The 18,369-nt window shown below is 51.1% G+C and overlaps 1 protein-coding gene across 2 annotated transcripts; it reads right to left on the reverse strand.

The window, feature by feature from the left end:
- Nucleotides 1-2,625: 2,625 nt before the first annotated feature.
- On the reverse strand, nt 2,626-18,364 carry Ube2j2 (ubiquitin conjugating enzyme E2 J2). Of its 2 annotated transcripts, none has more exons than XM_027947661.2 (7): nt 18,207-18,364; nt 14,056-14,186; nt 10,469-10,509; nt 4,806-4,908; nt 4,589-4,727; nt 3,921-4,001; nt 2,626-3,261 (listed from the first exon to the last, which is right to left on the reverse strand). In XM_027947661.2, exons 2-7 carry the CDS (start codon nt 14,184-14,186, stop codon nt 2,977-2,979), a joined length of 780 nt encoding a protein of 259 aa, XP_027803462.1. In that variant the 5' UTR covers nt 18,207-18,364; the 3' UTR covers nt 2,626-2,976. The 2 variants fall into 2 exon arrangements, with proteins under 2 accessions (XP_027803462.1, XP_027803463.1); XM_027947662.3 differs by lacking the exon at nt 18,207-18,364 and adding an exon at nt 17,648-17,884.
- Nucleotides 18,365-18,369: the final 5 nt, after the last annotated feature.

Here is an 18,369-nt window from a genome sequence, read left to right on the forward strand (position 1 = left end):
CCCAGAGAAGGTGAAGGTGGACAAGACAGGAGGCCCAGCCTCACAGCCCCCACCCCTTGCAGAGCTAGGTAGGGAGGGTGTCAGGGAAGTGCACACTCTCACCCTCCTGCTCTCAGACAGAAGGGCGACCTTCAGGGACAGCAGAGGCCAATTTGGCATCTCCCAAGCACAACGCTAAGGCCTCCACCCTTCAGGAAGCAACATCAGCCCTCCTCTCCACTGGTGAATGGTGGCCATGATGGTGGGGGTGGGTTCAGTACAGCCCCACCCTGGAACCCCAGCACATGACCCCTAGATGTGCTTTGCACCCAGCATGCTCGGGACCCAGGTGTGGAGTTGGCAAATCCTCAATTCTGGAGTCCCCACCCAGGGCTGCCAGACTTCTCCACAGATCAGACCCTGCTCTTCTGGGCCACCTGCCTCCTACGGGACTCACCTTTCTGTGCGTGAAAGCAGAGTGCACTGGCAGTGAACCCCAGCTCTGTCGCACAGAGGTTCCCCATGGCAGAGGGGAAAGGGTCAGTGGCCAGATGTAGGCCTGTAGCAGTGAGGTACTAGGGCAGACTCCACTCCCAGGAGCCCGGAACTCAGGGACAGGCCCCACAGTCACCAGCTCTCTGGCTTCAGCATCCCCTCCTTCAAAATCACCTCAAGACACCAAAAGGATCGTCCCCCCTTCACGGGATCACATGCACTATAACCCACTCCCTGCTGTCACTGCACTGGTTCTGGACTCCATGCGCCACAGATCTGGGCTCCAACTTCAGGCTGCCCTAGGAGAGGGGCTCAGCCTCAAACCCAGGCTCCCCAAGCCCTAGAGAAACACAGGGCTCCCTGCTGGCTGCCCACCAGCTGGATGCAGAGGGAGGGTGCTCCCTCTCACACTCTGAGCTCTGTGATGAAATCCTCAAAGGCTGGAGAATTTTCCCAGGGGAACAGTAGGAGGCCACTGGAGTGCTGCTTCCAGTGTCCATTGATAGTAAGCTTTGTGAGGGCCTCTTCTTCCTTCTGCACAAGGAAGGTCTTCCTTGAGGGCGGTGGGGGATAGTCAAGGGCACCCACAGACTCCTTCCAGAAAGGGCAACACGAAAGAAGGGAGACACACTTGGTCCAACAGGACAAAGGTCATCTTTTATTGAAGCCAATGCAGGCAACAAGCCATGGGCACCACAGGGTCTGTCTCCACCACTGACTAAGGGCTGTTAAAAGTTGAGATTTCACATACAGTAAATAAGGTGTTGGGTAAACTCTAAATCTGGTTACATTCGGCCTCCCAACAGCCCCAGGAAACATCAAGGATTTGGAATGGACGCCAATGGTTATAGAAGTGCCCTTAAAGCAGGCCATGGACCAAGTGTTGGCTGGCTCCCAACAAAGGAGGAAGTATGCTTCACCCACTATGGCCATGCACAGATAGCTCCTGGCCAGGGTCCAGGCCAGGTGGGCCAGGGTCCCAGCAGCACCACATTGCCTCCAAAACTCACCCTCAGGTGGCAACACTCACTGTCCCCAGGCCAGGCAGGTGTGACCCCAAAGACCCCACCTGTAGGCCTGAGCCACCCAGCAAGGATAGGAGTCTCCACCAACACAGATGAAGACAGCATGAAATTCAGGAACAGAAGTATAATGAAAGATTTCTTCTCCAAAGAGGTGGGTCAAACACACAAGCAGTGAAATACAGAGCAATTTTAAATCAACCGACCACAAACAAAGCCAGAGTCGAGCATGCAGGCTGTGCTTCAGCTCTGCCACTTGTCTCTGGAATGAGTCTGGTTTGTGGGCCTCAGTGGGGACCCAGTGGTGACTGATGGATGGGAGGCCACATCCGCCACTGAACAGCACCACTGGCTCCGTCAGTGCCCCACAGATGTCAGTTTTCCCAGTGTGATGCATCTTCAAAACACTCAGTGCAGCTGCAGTCATTAGACACAAATGTTGAAAAGGGAAGACATGGGCCCTTCAGGCGACACAGGTCCCAACGCAGAGACCATGCCAGCTTTGACAGTGAATCCACGTGTCCTCCAAGGGCAGCTTCCTTTATGTGACCCAGAAGAGCCAATGATGTGCTCAACTAGTAAGGACAGTACAGCCTACCTCTAAGGTGCAAGAAAGTACTTGGACCAAGTGGAAGAGTCCAACAGTGCACAGAACCCACCCCGGGACCAAGGGTCTCCACCTAGTGGCTCAGTAAGACAAGTTTCTGCCAACTGGACACGAGAAATTCAGAGAAAAGATTTTGCAGACACCCAGCACCCACCCTCCCGCCCCACAGCACCCAGAGAAGCTGGTGGTCCAACTAGGCGGACCACAAGCTAGCTGCCTGCCATTCTCAGAGGCTGCTCCAAGTAAAGGGTGACACCTAGTGGCCACAGAGCAAGCAGACTCTTCTACCTGGACAGAAAAATGAAGGAGCACTTTCCAGAAGAAATTTGATTCACTCCAACTGACCATAAATATGTTTTTATGATGAGTCAAATCTCCTCTCTCCTGGGTCCCTGTCCATGCTGTCGCTGGCCCGCTGACTGGCTCTACCACTTGGGATGGTGCCACAATGCAGGCCCTACCCCAGCTCCAGCCCTTTCCTGCTGAAGTGTCCAGAGCTCTGCCAAGAACACACGCAGAGTGTTTGATAGGCATTGAGTTTTATATTTTTAAGTGACCAAATCTAATAAAATGAAAAACAGGTTTACTAAACAGGTCCAAAAGACAATACAGGAGATAAGCTATAAAACCAAACGTGAGCAGCCCTGGTAGACACTGGCCCCGACACACACCACACCAGGTGAGCAGAGGGAGCTGAGGATCTCGTGTCTCCTCCAAATCACACATTTTGGTTTTTGCTTTCCTTTTAAGGTTTTTAAAAAGAGAAACCCAGGAGTCCGGCGGGCCCGCCCTGGCTCAGCAGCATGTCCAGCCCGCCTGTGTTGAGCTCTGGCACTTGCATCTGCAGCGACAGGGTCCTGGCTCTGGTGTCTCTCATTCCTGTGCGATGCTCCTCAGCACATACTTGACCGTGTAGGCAAAGGCTGCAAAACCCACTATGACAAACAAGTTCGCCAGGGCACCGCCCAGGAGTCCATGGTGCCGGTTGGCCTGCTGGAGCCCTGCAAGGTGGGGCCCGGCCCCCGGTGCATGCCCATTGAGAAGCTGGACCCCATTCTGGCCATGGTGCATCTCCCCATCAGGAACCACATCTGGCAAGGGTAGAGTCTGTGGCCTGCTACTGAGTTCATCTTGTGCTTTCTGTTTTTGTTTAATTTCCTAAGAGAAAAACACAGGAAACCATGGCTGGTCTGAACAAACCAGTTCTCCAATTCCAAGGAGCCCAGGGCCATCACTGAGAATGAAGGACTCCATTCTATGGCCAAATCCTGACACACTGAGGTGGGTATGGCTCCTGGTCCCATTTTACAGGTGAGGGGACCAAGCAGGCTGCCAAAATCACTACCCTGAGCCTCTCAGCCAGGTTAGAGATACCAAGGCCTCAACCACCAGGAAGCAAGCTACCTCTGTTTACTGCCACATTCTCTGCTGCAATGCCAAAACCAGAGAGCACCCAGCCCCACATGGCAGAGGAGGCCCAGCCTTCAAAGCAATAAGCAACAGATGAGCCTCCTCACCACTCTTGGCCCACCTGGGGGTGGCCACTCTGACTAGCAAGCCCAGACCCAACACCACCCCCACCCATTCCTCTCTGGGCTTCTTCTGCCTCTCCTGCCTTAAGGATCCCGGAGGGGGCCTAGCCCTGTGTCCCCAGGGTATGTGTCTGGAGGCATGTCCAGCAGATGACCTTTTGAGCCTGTGTGACATCTGCAGGAACACAATGGGGACCTGTAAATATCTTCTCTTTGGAAGACTCGAATTTGAAAATGCTTTTACAAAAGGAAAGACAAAACCGAGCTTGGCTTTCACTTTCTTACCTCCACAACTTCAGGGAACAATTCACAAAAGACTTTATCTTTTAAATTAAACACTAGACTCTGTACAGCCAGTTGTCTTTTCTAGGAAGAGAGAGAAGGAAAATGTCACTCAGAAAGCTAATTTTAATTCTTTCAAAATTCTAAAAACAGACCATTCTAGAATTAAGGGCTGCTTTTTTTTTTTTTTTTGTGGTACTAGGAATTGGACCCAGGGCTGTGTGCATGCGAGGGAAGCCTCTACCCAAGGGCTGCTCTTCTTGCTGGAGAAAGTGCCTAAGAGTCTGCTCTCCCCGAGTCAAGGTCTTACGAAGGTTTGTGTGTCTTCTCATTATAATTAATAACATTAAACTTGACTCCCGTTTTAAAAATGGAAATGTAAGCTAATAATGAACACACAGTGTACTCCCAGTCTAGAGTCCCCCAGACCCTCTAAGAAGAGCTGGAGCCATAGTGATGCTTAATTGCTTAAGGCCAAGAGACTCCATCAGCAAGCACAGAGCAGAGCAGTTCCACGAAGTGGCCAGAAATGAGGACACCATAGATCTGTGCATAGCTTCCACCTGCTGACGAAAAAGTGGCTGTGCATCTGAGGAACACAAATAACCATAGACAAGAGGGAAGGCCAAAGTGCCACCACAGGCCTGGAGTGAGGCGCTGCTACACCTCACCGTGAAGTCCGAGGTCTCTATACTGCCCAGGGTGGGGCCCTTCTCCACCATGAAGCTCAGGAGCCCGGTCAGGATGGTGGAGACAGACCACGCTGGGTTCCACGTGTCTGGGTGGAAATCCGTGATAGAGAGACACAGCCTGCAAGAAAGGTGCTCTATGAGCAGAAGGGCACTCCCTGTCAGCCATGGCTCAAAGCACTGCCCCCTGGAAGCTTACCTCGTGTTGCACTTAAACCTTCCATTGGGAGTTATCATGTAAATACTAGGAGGCTTAAAAGGAAATTCTCTGGGAAAAATTAGCTTTCCATGGTAATAGCCACCTGTATCGAAACAGAAAGGAAAGAGCCCTGTCATCACCAAGCACAAGGAGATCTAGCCCCAGTCCCTCTCCATTGATTTCCACCACACGCAGTCGCCACTGCCCTGTCCCCGTCCTGGCTCACAGGTTCAGCACCACTGGCATTCTCCAGTGCCCAGGCTCCCCTAGCACCTTATCAGTCTGACCGAGCACCTCACCCCATTCCCCATCTCCAGAACACTCCCTGGGAACTCATGACCACTGTGAGCCCCACTATGGCTATGGCACACCTCTCCTCTCCTGGGACCACCCATGTTCCCCTGAGAGCAGAGTAGCTAGAAGAGAACATGCAGGTGTCTGCCAGCCTGCAGTGCCTCAGGAGCTGCACACAGCTCAATCCTCCCTTATTCCAGGTCCCAATCCAGCAACTCTCTGGCTCTTACAGTGCCCATTTCTTCCAGCCCAACCATTCAGAGGTTAGCAAACCCTTCCTAAACAAAAGTACACTTGAACTGGGTGTGGTGGCCTAAACTTGTAATCCCAGCTACTTAAGAGGCTGAGATAGGAGAATCAAGAGTTAGAAGCCAGGGCTGGGGATGTGGCTCAAGTGGCAGCGCGTTCGCCTGGCATGCGTGTGGCCCGGGTTCGATCCTCAGCACCACATACAAACAAAGATGTTGTGTCCGCCGAGAACTAAAAAATAAATATTAAAAAAATTCTCTCTCTCTAAAAAAAAAAAAAAAAAAAGAGAGAGAGTTAAAAGCCAGCCTGGGTAACTTAATGAGATCCCATCTTAAGATTTTGTTAAAAGGGGTGGAGCCTGGCACAGTGGTACACATTTGTCCCAGCTACTCAGGAGGCTGAGGCAGGACTGCTTGAGCCCAGGAGTTCTGGGCTGCAGTACACTGTGTTAATCAGGTATCCACGGTAAATTCAGCACCAATATGGTGCCTCATGGGAGCAGAGGACCATCAGGTTGTCTGAGAAGCAAGCAGACCCAGGTCAGAAATGGACATATTAAAAAAAAAAAAAAAAAAAAGTTGGGGTCTGGGGATGGATCTCAGCGGCAAAGCCCAGCATGCATGAAAATCTGGTTCACGGCCGGGCATGGTGGCACACACCTGTAATCACAACAGCCTGGGAGGCTGAGGCAGGATCTCAAGTTCAAGGCCAGTCTCAGCAACTTAGCAAGGTCCTAAGCAAATCATAGAGCCCTTGTCTCTAAATAAAATATAAAAAAGGGCTGGGGATATGGCTCAGTGGTTAAGTCCTCTGGGTTCAATCCCCAGTACCCATCCTGCCCCGCATGCCAAAAAAGAAAGAAAGCCTGGTTCAATCAAGTACTGAGGGGGGTGGGGGTGACAAAGAAAAAACACCTGAGCCCACACTCCTCCAATTTCTGCCAACTGTTCCCTCACTCTCATGTAAGCCCCTGGAGACCCATCTGCAGTGGTTTTCACCAAACCCTCTGCCTCCATGCTCACAAATACACCCTGCTTAGGCTTTGGCCCTCACCATGGTGCACCAAGCCTGACCTCAAGCTACCCACAGGTCCCCATGGCATCTCACCACTTCAGCAGCATGGTCTTACCAGGGATCACTACTGACTCTGTGTCCTTGAAGCCCTACAAGGCTTAGTTCCTCCCACATGTGGCTGCCCCTTATGAGTCCCTCAATGGCTCCCCAGCAGCTCTCAACACTGGACCCAGGGACTCCCTCCCTCCCCAAGCTCCAGAATGGTACACTGACCATCGACACCACACTGCCCCAAATGTACACATCCAAGATAGAAAACATTTCCCCCAAATGCCTACTACATCCCATCAGCTATTCTGACTAAAATCTGGGACCCCACTGTGCCCCTAATATTGCATCCACTCTATAAGCAAGGCCATTCTATAAGCAAGGCGCCCCCCTTCAATCAATCCAGAGCCCAATATGCCAGACAAGCTCTGCATCCCCTGCCTGTGACCCTTCACCATGACCTCAGGGCAACCCCAGCCCCGTCACTCCAGGCCTCATACCCCTCCTCCCAGCTGCATTCAGGAGTTGGCTGGAGACGCCTGAGCAGAATGTGCACTGGACAGGACTCCCTGACAACACACGCAGGGGTGTGTGTGACCATCAGGCTTGAGAAGTACTGGGCTCTTTCCCCCCTCCCAAACTCCCTGCTGCCCAGAGCATAGTCCTACCTCAACAACCCTGGACACCCTTGTCCCCAAATAGCCACAGGTCTCCTGTGCTTCAATGCCATGCTGAGTAGGGTGCAGTGCCCCACCCAAGATATGAGCTGTACTTCTTTACTCTTTGCCACTCCACAAAGTGACAAGTGCCTGAGCATGGGATGTAGTGGCTTCCTCTCTGGGCACCGCCCTGGGGCCAGCATTCAAGGACAAGGGAACAGTTGTGGAGCCAACATGGGCAAGGGTCATCTGTGAGGCAAGCTCACCAAACTGGAGATCAGAGCACACACGTGCACGCTCAAGAAGATCAACAAGAGAAGCTCAATCAGGAAATGAGCAAAAGCTTTCAACAGGCACTTTTCCAAAGAGAAGGGAGGAGCAGCCAACATGTATGTGAAACTCACTCAGCTCGGGGCTGATCAGGAACCATGTGACTGAGACAGTAAGGAAGAGGGCCATTTTTAGCTTAAAGAGGGTGGTACAGATAGGCACCTTCCCGCCTTGCTGTGCACACAGACTTCCACTGGCTGGTGGTCCTGCTTTGTTATGTACTAAGGGCAAGAGAACCACACACATCAGCACTTGTCTGCAGAAGTGAAAAGTGGGCAGCACCCACCTGCCTTTCAAGAGAAGGGTCAGGTGAACGGACACTGGGCAAGAACCAAGCAGAGCAGGAACCTGTATGAGATGTGAACTAGTGCAAACTGAACAGCAAGCCACAGGACAGCACACACACTGAGCTCCTCACCATGAAAGAAAACAGAAGTATGCATTTCTCTGTGTACAAAAACATGTATTTTAAACTGCAGAAGATTAAACTGACAGTAGGGTTAGCATTTGCAGGAGCCCCAGGAGATTTCATCCTGGAAGTATGAGGAGGTACCAGAAGGGCACTTTCATCAAACTATCCAAAGAAGCCAGATCCTCCTTCAGAGATCAAAGTGCAGCTCCTTCAAGGACGTAATTAGAGTCTATAAGAGCTCCTCCACCACCCCAGCCTGCCCTGCAGAAGCACAGGGAACAAGCTTCCCCAAGGTCCACTAGGAGTGGGCCACAGTGCAGCTTGGCCAAGCCCCGGGGAAACAGACCCCACGCGGGGCACTGTCCAGAAGCCCCCACAGTGCCAATTCCACACCTGCATCAACACCCACTGGCCAGGCAGTGCAGAACTGCTCTGGCTCCCCACTTGGCTCCACGCTGTCTCTCCCATCCGGGCACCTGGTCATCATTGCTGGAGCAGCAGAACAGGTCTGCAGACCTGTGGCTCTTGCACTTGACCGTGCTCTTATTTATTTACTTATTTTTAATTTTTTCTTTTTAAAGGTAGGCTTTTTAAAATATTTTATTTTTCTTAGTTCTCGGCAGACACAACATCTTTGTTTGTATGTTGTGCTGAGGATCGAACCCGGGCCGCACGCATGCCAGGAGAGCGTGCTACCACTTGAGCCACATCCCCAGCCCTTGACCGTGCTTTTAAAACGTGGCTTTTAGCAACTCTAGGTCCTTTGCCCTTTCATGTAAATTTTAGGATAAATCTATCTAAAACTCTGTTGGGACTTTGACAGGATTGTGTGAATTCCAGATTATTTAGTGAAAATTCTTTAGCAACACTTCCACAGGACTGTCAGCACGGGTGTGCCTGAAAACGCCAGGAATAGGACTGCCACAGAGGAGCCCCTGGGCAGGCAGAGTAGGCCAGAATATCAGGAAGTTAGAGCTCATAGTGCCAGGAAAGAATCAGTCAATGGTGTCAGATACCAGCACAGCCCCTGGCTGTGGCACCTCAGAGGGGCTCCTTCAAGACCCTGTGAGACTGGTGTCAGCAGAGGATGAGGTTGCAACTGCCAAAAGGGCTTAACACACTGACAGCCTGGGAACGGCCCCACAGAGAGCTGCACAGAGAGAGGGGACTAGGAAGATTGGAGTGAAGGACCCCAGAATTGGGCAGGGCCATACAAAAATATGGAAGCACAATTGACAGGTTAGGGCAGGCAGGGATCTGGCTGCCCCCAAGGCCCCACCCTAAACACCTTCTTCTCAAGCCCCGGTCCTCAACAGAGACAACCTTGGCTGGTCCTGTGGAGGGTGTGGGGTTTGTTACAAAATTAATAAATGTTTACTATTTATTTGGAAAATATGAAAAGAAAAAAGATTAAAATAGCTTACAGACCAGCATAATCCACTTGCTTGAGTTACCCACTGCTCATTCATTTTTGGTATATGTTCTTCAAGTTTGTTAGCAATACACATACTACCTAAGTATTTCCATTTTATCTGGACCAACTCTTTTTAAGCCTTTCACCACATCTCTAGGGACTCTTGAGGGGACTTCTCAAACACATGGGCCACATCCTCCAGCTCATGCCACTGTACACAGCCTTGTCACAACATGCCCACCCTGCAGGAACGCCACTCTAGATGTGCTTCCCTGTAATCTTAGAACGGGACTCCTGGGCCAAAGGGAACCCACTGTAAGGCCAGCAAAACATCAGCCAAACCACCTTTGAGAGTTGTCTTTCAATTCTTAGCTACCCACAGCTCTCCCTTGACCATCCAAAGCAGCAGTTTTTTCTTTCTTCTTTTGGTGCTAGGATCCAAATGAGGGCCACACTGCTGAACATAGCCAGCCATAGCAGTGCTTCTCCAATTCCTCTCCACTCTTGGGAGTCCTACGCAAAACCTCCATGTGTGGGCAGACAAAAGCCTATTACTCTGGTCGTGTAGAGTCAGCCTCATGGCTGAGAAGCCAAGGAACTGCCCACCTTGACCAGTACTCTGCCCTGGGTATGCCTGCAGAACAGTATCCATGGGCACATTTCTGACCTGGTCCAAACCCAAGGCTGCCACAATTCTCCCCACAGGCTCCCAGAGACTTGCTGGCTGACAGCTCCTGCCTACTTTGTGAACAACCAAGGACCCTAGATGGTATCTGGTGACCTAAGGGGTCAGGCCACTGGGTGAGGCCTGGTAGCAGTTAGGAGAGCTAAGGAGTCAGGCAGGTCCTATGTCCTCCTGAAGCCACAAGAGGGGGCCCCATTTAGCTCAGAGATTGTTCTGAAGATCACACTGAAAATGCCTAGCAGACTAGGCCTCTTTGAAGATACTTCCCCTGGCCTTAGAAACATAAAAATATGGTCACGTTTTACTGTTTATCCCAAACTGGTTTTCGCACCTCCAGCTGTGCTAGAGGCTGGTAGAACATGAATGCTTACAGTCAGTCCCTGGAGACTTAGACACACCAGCAAAACCAAACTGCACGCACACTTCTAGGGCTTGGAGGAATACCAGGACACGTTCCAAGTAGGTGCACTTTAACCACTGTACATACAAACTAGAAGGACTATCCTCTACAGAAATCGATGTTCAACAGGCAGGTCCATTCAAAAAACACTCACTCACCTTCGTAAGGGGTCATCTCAGGGCCGCGGACAACATAGTGCCTGGAAAAGAGAAGAGAAAGTTACTTGGGTCTGGGCTGGAGCTGTAGCTCAGTGGTAGAGCTCTTGCCTAACACGTGTGAGGCACTGGGTTCGATCCTCAGCACCACATAAAAATAAATAAATAAAGGTACTGTGTCCATCTACATCTAAAAAAAATATATATTAAAAAAAATTATTTGGGGTTTGGGATTACAAGTTCTTCAACATCTGCATCCCTGAAAGGCTTGGGTCACAGGACCAACAAGAATCCCATTTAGCCAGCCCATCAGTGAACATGGGCAGGCCGCATACCAACAGCACAGCTCCAGGTCCTCAGCCACTTGTGCTGCACGCACTTCAGACACTTTGCAGCAGGAGCTCAGAGACTGCACTATTGTTTCTTCCACAGAACTGGGAACTGAACCCAAGGAGCACCCAGGGACACTCTACCACTGAGCTACCTCCCCAGCCCTGACTTGAGACAATGTCTAAGTTGCTACGGATGGCCTTGACCTTGCACGCCTCCTGAGTGGCTGGCATCACAGGCATGGCTACTGTGCACAGCAGAGGCTGCGCGTTCCAAGTTCCCTGAAGCATTTCTGCTTCCATCAGGCAACAGACAAGGAGTTAGCCAACTATAATCAACTGAAGCTTTTAAAACTTTAATCTTATAATACATTAAAATGTACTTGAGGGACTGGGGTTGTGGCTCAGAGGTAGAGCGCTCGCCTAGCACGTACGAGGCCCTGGGTTCGAACCTCTGCACCATATAAAAATAAATAAAATAAAGGTATTGGGTCCAATGTACTTGATAATCCAATAATCGTATTACTGCCATTAAAGGATGCAGTTATTTAAAAACATAAGCAGAAATATACAATTTACGTTTTTTATATCAATCACATAGGCTAGACAGGGCACAGCTGGTGATGTGAGACTAGCTTTCTGTGTTGCCCACCTGACATGGATGATCCTGAAGAAAAGGAAACTATCTCAGCACAACTTTCTTGAGCAGGAGGGACAACTTGTGATTGACTGCCCCAAAGCCACAGTACTCACACAGAGCTCAACCCAAACCAGAAGTGCCAGTGAAGAGACTACATTCTCCCATGCAAATAAAACAGATGGTGGCTTTAGAAAGGCAGCAAGGTGTCTGGGCTTTATCAGTTCTCACACAAAACCACCAACCAGAAAATCATGAAGCAGGTGAAAGCGACCAGCAGCCAGCACCTGCTGACACTTGGGACTCCAGATACCTCTCCCACCAGGACACGAGCATGTGGCATCAACAGCAATGGGGCCACTCGACCTGGGCTAGCTGCTAAGATTTACAGTGGTTTCTTGTATGCAAGGTTCCAGGACGTAATCCCCCATGTTGGGGACATCAAAGCCCACAACAGCTGCTCAAGCGCCTCCTATAAGATGGTAAAGTACTTGCACAGAACCAACACATACCTCCCCCCCCACACACTTCAGATCATCTCTAGAGTCCTTACAATGTCTAAAACACTGCGAGTGCCTTGAGAATGGCTGTTACACTGTACTGTTTAGGAAATAATAACAAGGAAAAAAGTCTGTACACATTCAACACAGACATAACTTTTCTCATCGGAATATTTTCAAACTGTATTTGTTGGTTAAACCCATGAATATAGAACCTGCGGACACACAGGGCCGACTATCACCTAATGTATGCCAGGGGACTAGGGACCAATCAAAGGGCTTAAAGCTAAGGACACAGTGCACCAGAAACATGGCCTAATTAGTACTGCTCCCAGGCACTGTGCCCAATCTGAGAAAACCAGGAAGTGCTGATGAGCACATCTCTCCTTGGAGCCAGCAGTCTACTATGCTTAGAGGGCAGGACCTACAGGCTTCAGCTCATTGTATCCCTTCCCCCCCCCCCCAGTTGCAGTTGGACACAATACCTTTTCATTTATTTTTATGTGGTGCAGAGGATCGAACTCAGTGCCTCATATGTACTAGGCGAACACTCTATCGCTGAGCCACAGCCCTAAACCCCTCATCGTAGTCCTTGTCAGGAAAAGCCCAATAATTCTTCTCTCAGCAACAGGAGAGACACCCATGGTGCCATACGAAGCTCTCACAGCAGGCTTGAGCCACCTGTCCTGGGCGGTTCCCACCACCCCAACTGACAAGATGGACACAGATGGTATAGTTCACACTGAATTCTGCTCTCCTCCTAGGAATCTGGAGTTTGAGTGGGTACCAGGCAGAGGGTGCCTATGTGACCAGCCCCCAATGAAAGCCTGGGTGCTGCATCTCTGAGGAGTCTCCCTGGTTGACATTCCATATCTCATTGCCAGGAGTTCAGGGCATCCTGTATGCACACCCAGGACAAGGGACCTAGCTGCCATGCTCTTCCTACCCACCTCTTCCCTCTGCTGATTCTGCCATCTTTTCACTATAATAAATCTAAATGATGAGTCCTTCTAGCACATCAAAAAAATCTACGTGGTCCTGGGAACCCCTGACCCATAGACTCGTGTGGGGAAGGATTCCCACACAATAAGGATGTTCCCATGAATCAGGGAAGAGGTAAGCCACTATGGAACAGCCCCCATACCTGCCAGCTATGTCCTGGGAGCGGGGGAGCACTCCGGTGCCACTGGAAGCCCCCCATGCTGAGGGGCTTGACCTCCCCAGCAGGAGCCCCACCTGCCAGTGCTAGGCCTCCTCGGTGATCCTGGGAGGGGATCCTGTGCAACCTGCATAATGCTTCTTTGTAACTCAGTTAAAATCTTTTTGCTTTAGATTTAAAAAAAAGTAAAGTATTTTTTGAAGATCAAGACAAAAGATCCAAACAAAGAGAAAGTGCTTTCTAACACCTCAGCCTTATATTTCACATCTCATAAAATTGCCAGCTGAGCTAGCCATGGCATTTCAGTAGAGGTGTGTAGTTCCTTTTAATTCAGTCAAAGAGGTAATGGTGGGGGCTGGGGTTGTTGCTCAGCGGTAGGGCACTCACCTAGCACGTGAAAGGCCCTGGGTTCAATCCTCAGCACCACATAAAAATAAATAAAAATAAAGGTATTGTGTCCAACTACAACTAAAAAATAAATTTTTTTTTTTTAAAGTTTATTTAAAAAAAAAGGGGGGGGATGGTGGAATGGATGCTTTCCACAGGCCCTCTGTCAGTCCAAAGATTAGGGGCACCTGGAGTGTCAGGACCCTGTCACAAATACTCCCACGTAAATTCAAAAGCAAAGTACAGAGAGTCTAGAAATACAGGCTCTCCTCTAAGCGCTGCCTACAGGTACATATGATCATCAGGCATCCTGCACACCTGAAGCCTGCCCTAGGACTCCTCAAGAAGGGTCTCTTTCTAGCTCCGGCCTAAGCCAAGCAGGACCCTGTAGTGTCCCTGGCATGCCATCAGCTGGGAAGAAGACCAGAGAGTGTCCTCAGGTCTCTTGGTGTCCACTACAGCTAAGGGTGCAGCAGTGCCTCTCCACAGCCATGCCCAGGAGCACCAGGCCCTCTAGTTGGGCTAGTGGAGAGCCCGTGTGGAGCAGCAGGGCACAGGGGTGGCACAGACAGTCTTACCATTCAAGAATATTGGAAGGGAGGGGCTCGGCGCAGATGTAAGGCACCGGGTCTTTCTTGATCCGAAGGTAGTCCTGCTTCAGTCTTTGGGTTGCTGTTGTTGGGGCTCTCTTGCTGCTGCTGCTGCTCATCTATTAAAAAAAGCACTCCTGTTTACAGAGAAGAGATACCCACTGGCTCTCCCCACCTTCAGGCGCTTCAGCAGTCACGCACCCTGTATTCCTTTACACAGCGGGTCATCCTTCTGGGCCCCTAACCCTCATTCTCTTTCCATCTGTTCCCCAACATGTACTACTGAGCACCCAACAGATGCAAAAGACAAGGAGAGCCATGAAGGCTCACGTCTGTCCTCTAAGAACTTATGTGAGTAAAGACAACTCACTTAACAGGTTGTAGGTAAGTGTTGTGAAGCCAGCCTGGACTAGCTCCAAAGAGTAGCCAGGCACATCTTCCAACTCTTCTCAGCAAGGCCTCAATAATGGGGAGTATGCATATCAAGGAAAACTGGCAAGCATCACAGACCAGCCCCAAACTCCCACCCTGTAAGTCTGTCAGTCCAAAGATCCAACATTTACCACTGGTCATAAGAGACAGGAAAAGAAGCTCTGAGGTTCAAGAGACGAGGACTTTGAAAAGATTCTGAAGCACTCACTGTGTAAGCAGGAAGGCATGCCTAGGGGACTGCACTGATCATTGTGCTGGATACCTAAGCACAGCAAAACATTGGGGGACAAGACTAGCTGGTGAGGCAAGGCGAGGACAGGTGGGCCAGGCTGCCAAGCAGAACCCCAGAAGGGTTTTAGATCCCAGCCTTAAGCAGATTGGGTCTTCTGTGGGAAATGTCACTCTGGAGCTTGGAACACACAGGATGGCACCTTTGTGCGTGGGGAACGAGGCCACACCATAACAGAGTGGATCATGGACCCTGGAACCCCTCAGTCATGCTCCTGAGGTGAGGAGGGGGCAGCAATGAGGTATACAAGGCTCCCTACTGACATAGACATCAGAACAACTCTTATTCATTCTCTTTTCCACACTGGAGTTTCTCATAAATTAAGATAAAAAAAAAAAATTTTTTTTCAGCTAAAAATAAAGTGTGGTAACCACTGGCTCAAATATGACAGAGGGGATACACGGGGATACACCAGATGAAGAGGACAGGAAGAAGCAGGAGATGTGCTCGGATAGACGAGGAAAGGTTGGAGGTGGGCAGTCAGAGAGCCATGGCTATACCTTGTTGCACTGCTCAGACTCGCCCCCTCTGTAGCCTCCTCCTCCTCCTGCCACCAACAAAAACTGCCACTGTGTCCCCAACTCATCTCTCCTGAGTGCTCACAGGTCAAAGACTTTAATAATGACCCCAGACACCAGAGGACATCAATAACAACCAGTGATCTCCATCCTAATCTCCCAGGGAGTACAAACCAGAAGTCAACCCAGGTTTGGGGACGTGCAGGTATGGTTCCCCCTGGAGGGCTGCGTGCTCCTTCACCCTCTTCAGGGTCTGCCTACATGTCATCTTATCTAGAGGTCTCCAGACTCTTGGTCCCTGGCCTGGCTGACTTTTCCAGAGCACCACCACCACAAACTATTGTATCTGCCTCCCCACCTGCCAGCTCCTCTGTACCCCCAGAGCCTGCAGAAGCAGGGCTCAGCCAAAGCACCCACTGCACTACTCCATGGACATGGCCTCAGCACAAATGCCCACCCAGCTTCCAATGGGGGTCCCCGATCCTTGTAATCCTTATTCACTCCTTTTCTGTTCCTACTACACTAACCCCAATGCTGGACCTCATTACTCTTCCTGTCAGTCACAAAGGTTCTAGTCTCCCCCATTTCAATCCATCTGAGGCACTTATGTCAATATTTTTGATCATCACCTCCCTACAAAGGTCCTTCGGTATTCCCCACAGCCAAGCAGACAAACACCAACAGCTCCCCTGTCTGCCAATCCCTTGAAGTAGCCCAGACAGTTCTCTTACCTCTCAAGGCTCCTGATACAGCCTGACACACCCACCCATTCTCATGGCTGCTTCCCAGCCCAGTCTGAAGGACTGAAAATACACCTAGGCCCTACTCATTTCATTCACCACATGCCCCTCACAAGCCCAGTTGCTCTAGACAAATGCACCACCCCATCCTTCACCATCAGCCTCCACAGCCCAAACCACACCCAGTAGAGGCCTTTTAGGCATCAGCAAAGGGGAGGACAGGCTCCATTGCCTGACCTTCCCCAAGCGTGTCAGCACCAAGAGAAGGGTAGAGTCCTTCTAGGAAAGGAGTGCTTCCACATAGCGCTGTTCCCAGGCCTGGAATGGGATGCCCTAGAATAGAAAGCTTACTTCATACCAGCACCTGGTGAGAAACCTAACAATCCACAAGCAGGTCCACCACCCAAGATGGAAATGTTCGTTCCTGTGATTAACACTCCACCATGAACAAAATAATTCACTGGGTTGCTCAAATACAAACTCTGTCTGGACTCAGCTGAGTAGCTGGGTCAGACCCTTAATGACAGTGGTCAGCCATACAAAATGAACAAAGCAGATCCTGCCAAGTTAGTCACAAGAAAAACTTCTCTCTCAGACTTGCCTTTATTTATTCATTCATGCATTTTTGCAGTGTGGAGGTGAGCTCAGGGACTTGTGCATACTACACAAGTGCTTTACCACTGAGCCCCATACTTGCTTTTAGACACATAAGTTTTAGTTATATTTATGATTCAACTACTCAGTTTCCCCAACTACCCTCCTCTGCCTCACTCAGGACAATGGTCTCCATCCCCTAGGGCAAGGACAGGGAAAGTCCCACAAAGAAGTCCAAACACGGAAACATGTGCTTCAGGCTCCCTTCCAACCAAGTTTCCACAAAGCACCCAGGTGTGTCACATGAAGGAAAGAGTGCACACAGAAGAAAACAGAAATGTGGCACAAATTAAAAAAATATATATATATTAACACAAAAACTGACAGAAAGCAACCTGAATCACCTTCAATGCTGGGGGGGGGGGGGGGGTCACTATGCCAAGGTGGTACCTGACCCATATCCATTTTCCCCGTTCCTTTCTCCTCTAGACCTCTCTCACTTGAGTGCATAAAACTCAGGTGACAGTGTGGCACGAGATCTTGGTCTGACTGAGCACATGACATACCCAGGCCCAGGACTTCCACACAGTCTTTTTCCAGACTGCTACATAAGCTGGAAAGGAAAATCCAGGGGTTGACGAAGACAACCCCCCACCACCAGGCAAGAACAACACTGCCTGAGAAAAGAGCTGCTGCAGAAGTCCACAAGGCCAAGTTGTGCAGATTACCAACTACAAGTTCTAGGCACCCAGACCTAACATGCCTGAAGTGTAGGAAGTGAACTTTTCAATCAGGTAAAACCCTGAAGTCCCTCTCTTCTAAAGCCATATTATACCAGACCACCTGGACTGAACGGAGCTCTGTACCACTGCCTACAAATAAATGGGCGAACTGTTACATACTCATTAGCTGCCTGCCCACTGGGTTGTGTGCAGCCTTGCTGCTCTTCATCAGCCTTCTACCTGACTCTGACAAGACGTAGGAAACTGAAGGAGTTACCCGCACACCTGCTAAGTGGTAGTCACTGAGAAGGAGGCCGAAGGTCACTGGTGGGATGGTGCAGAGGTGGGCAGGGAGGCCGGGCCCAGGGTGAGCGCTGGCTCACCGGCCGCACCTCCCGCTCCACCACGCCCAGGGCACAAAGCTGGCACGCTCTGCTGGGGGCCGCCAAGTAGTTGAGGTTCTAACTGTTGGGAGTGAAGCGGCGGCGGGCTCAACGACAGCCGCCCTCCAAGCTCACGACTCTCCAGACACGTTTACAAACCAACATCAACGCTAGCTCCGCCTCAAAGTACCCGCAGGCGTCCCAATCAGGAGGCCTCATCACGGGAGACCCCGACGTAGGGTCAACCAAGTCGCCCAACCGGACGGTGGACCACCCGCGGCCCGGACCCCGGGCGCCCCGCCGTAACCGACCTCGGCTCCGGGGCCCCGCGGGCGGCGGACGCGAACCGGGAAGGGCCGTGCGGTGACCCCGAGGCCCCGCGCCCCCCGTCCGGACCTGTGGCCGGCTCCGGAGGGGCGGACGAGCGGCCCGAGGCCACCGAGCAGCCCGCGCGCCCTCACCTCTCCCCGTCGCCGCAGGTGGGCCGCCGCCGCGCTCAGGCTCGCCGTGGTCGAGGCCGGAGCAGGGTGCGGAAGAAAAGGGCCCGCGCCGCAGAGCCGCACCGCGCCGGGACCGAGCGCACAGCACCCGCCGCAGCGCCGCCGCCGCCGCCTCAGCTTCCAA

The sequence above is a fragment of the Marmota flaviventris genome, chromosome 10 (assembly GCF_047511675.1).
Source record: "Marmota flaviventris isolate mMarFla1 chromosome 10, mMarFla1.hap1, whole genome shotgun sequence".
Classification (NCBI taxonomy): domain Eukaryota; kingdom Metazoa; phylum Chordata; class Mammalia; order Rodentia; family Sciuridae; genus Marmota; species Marmota flaviventris.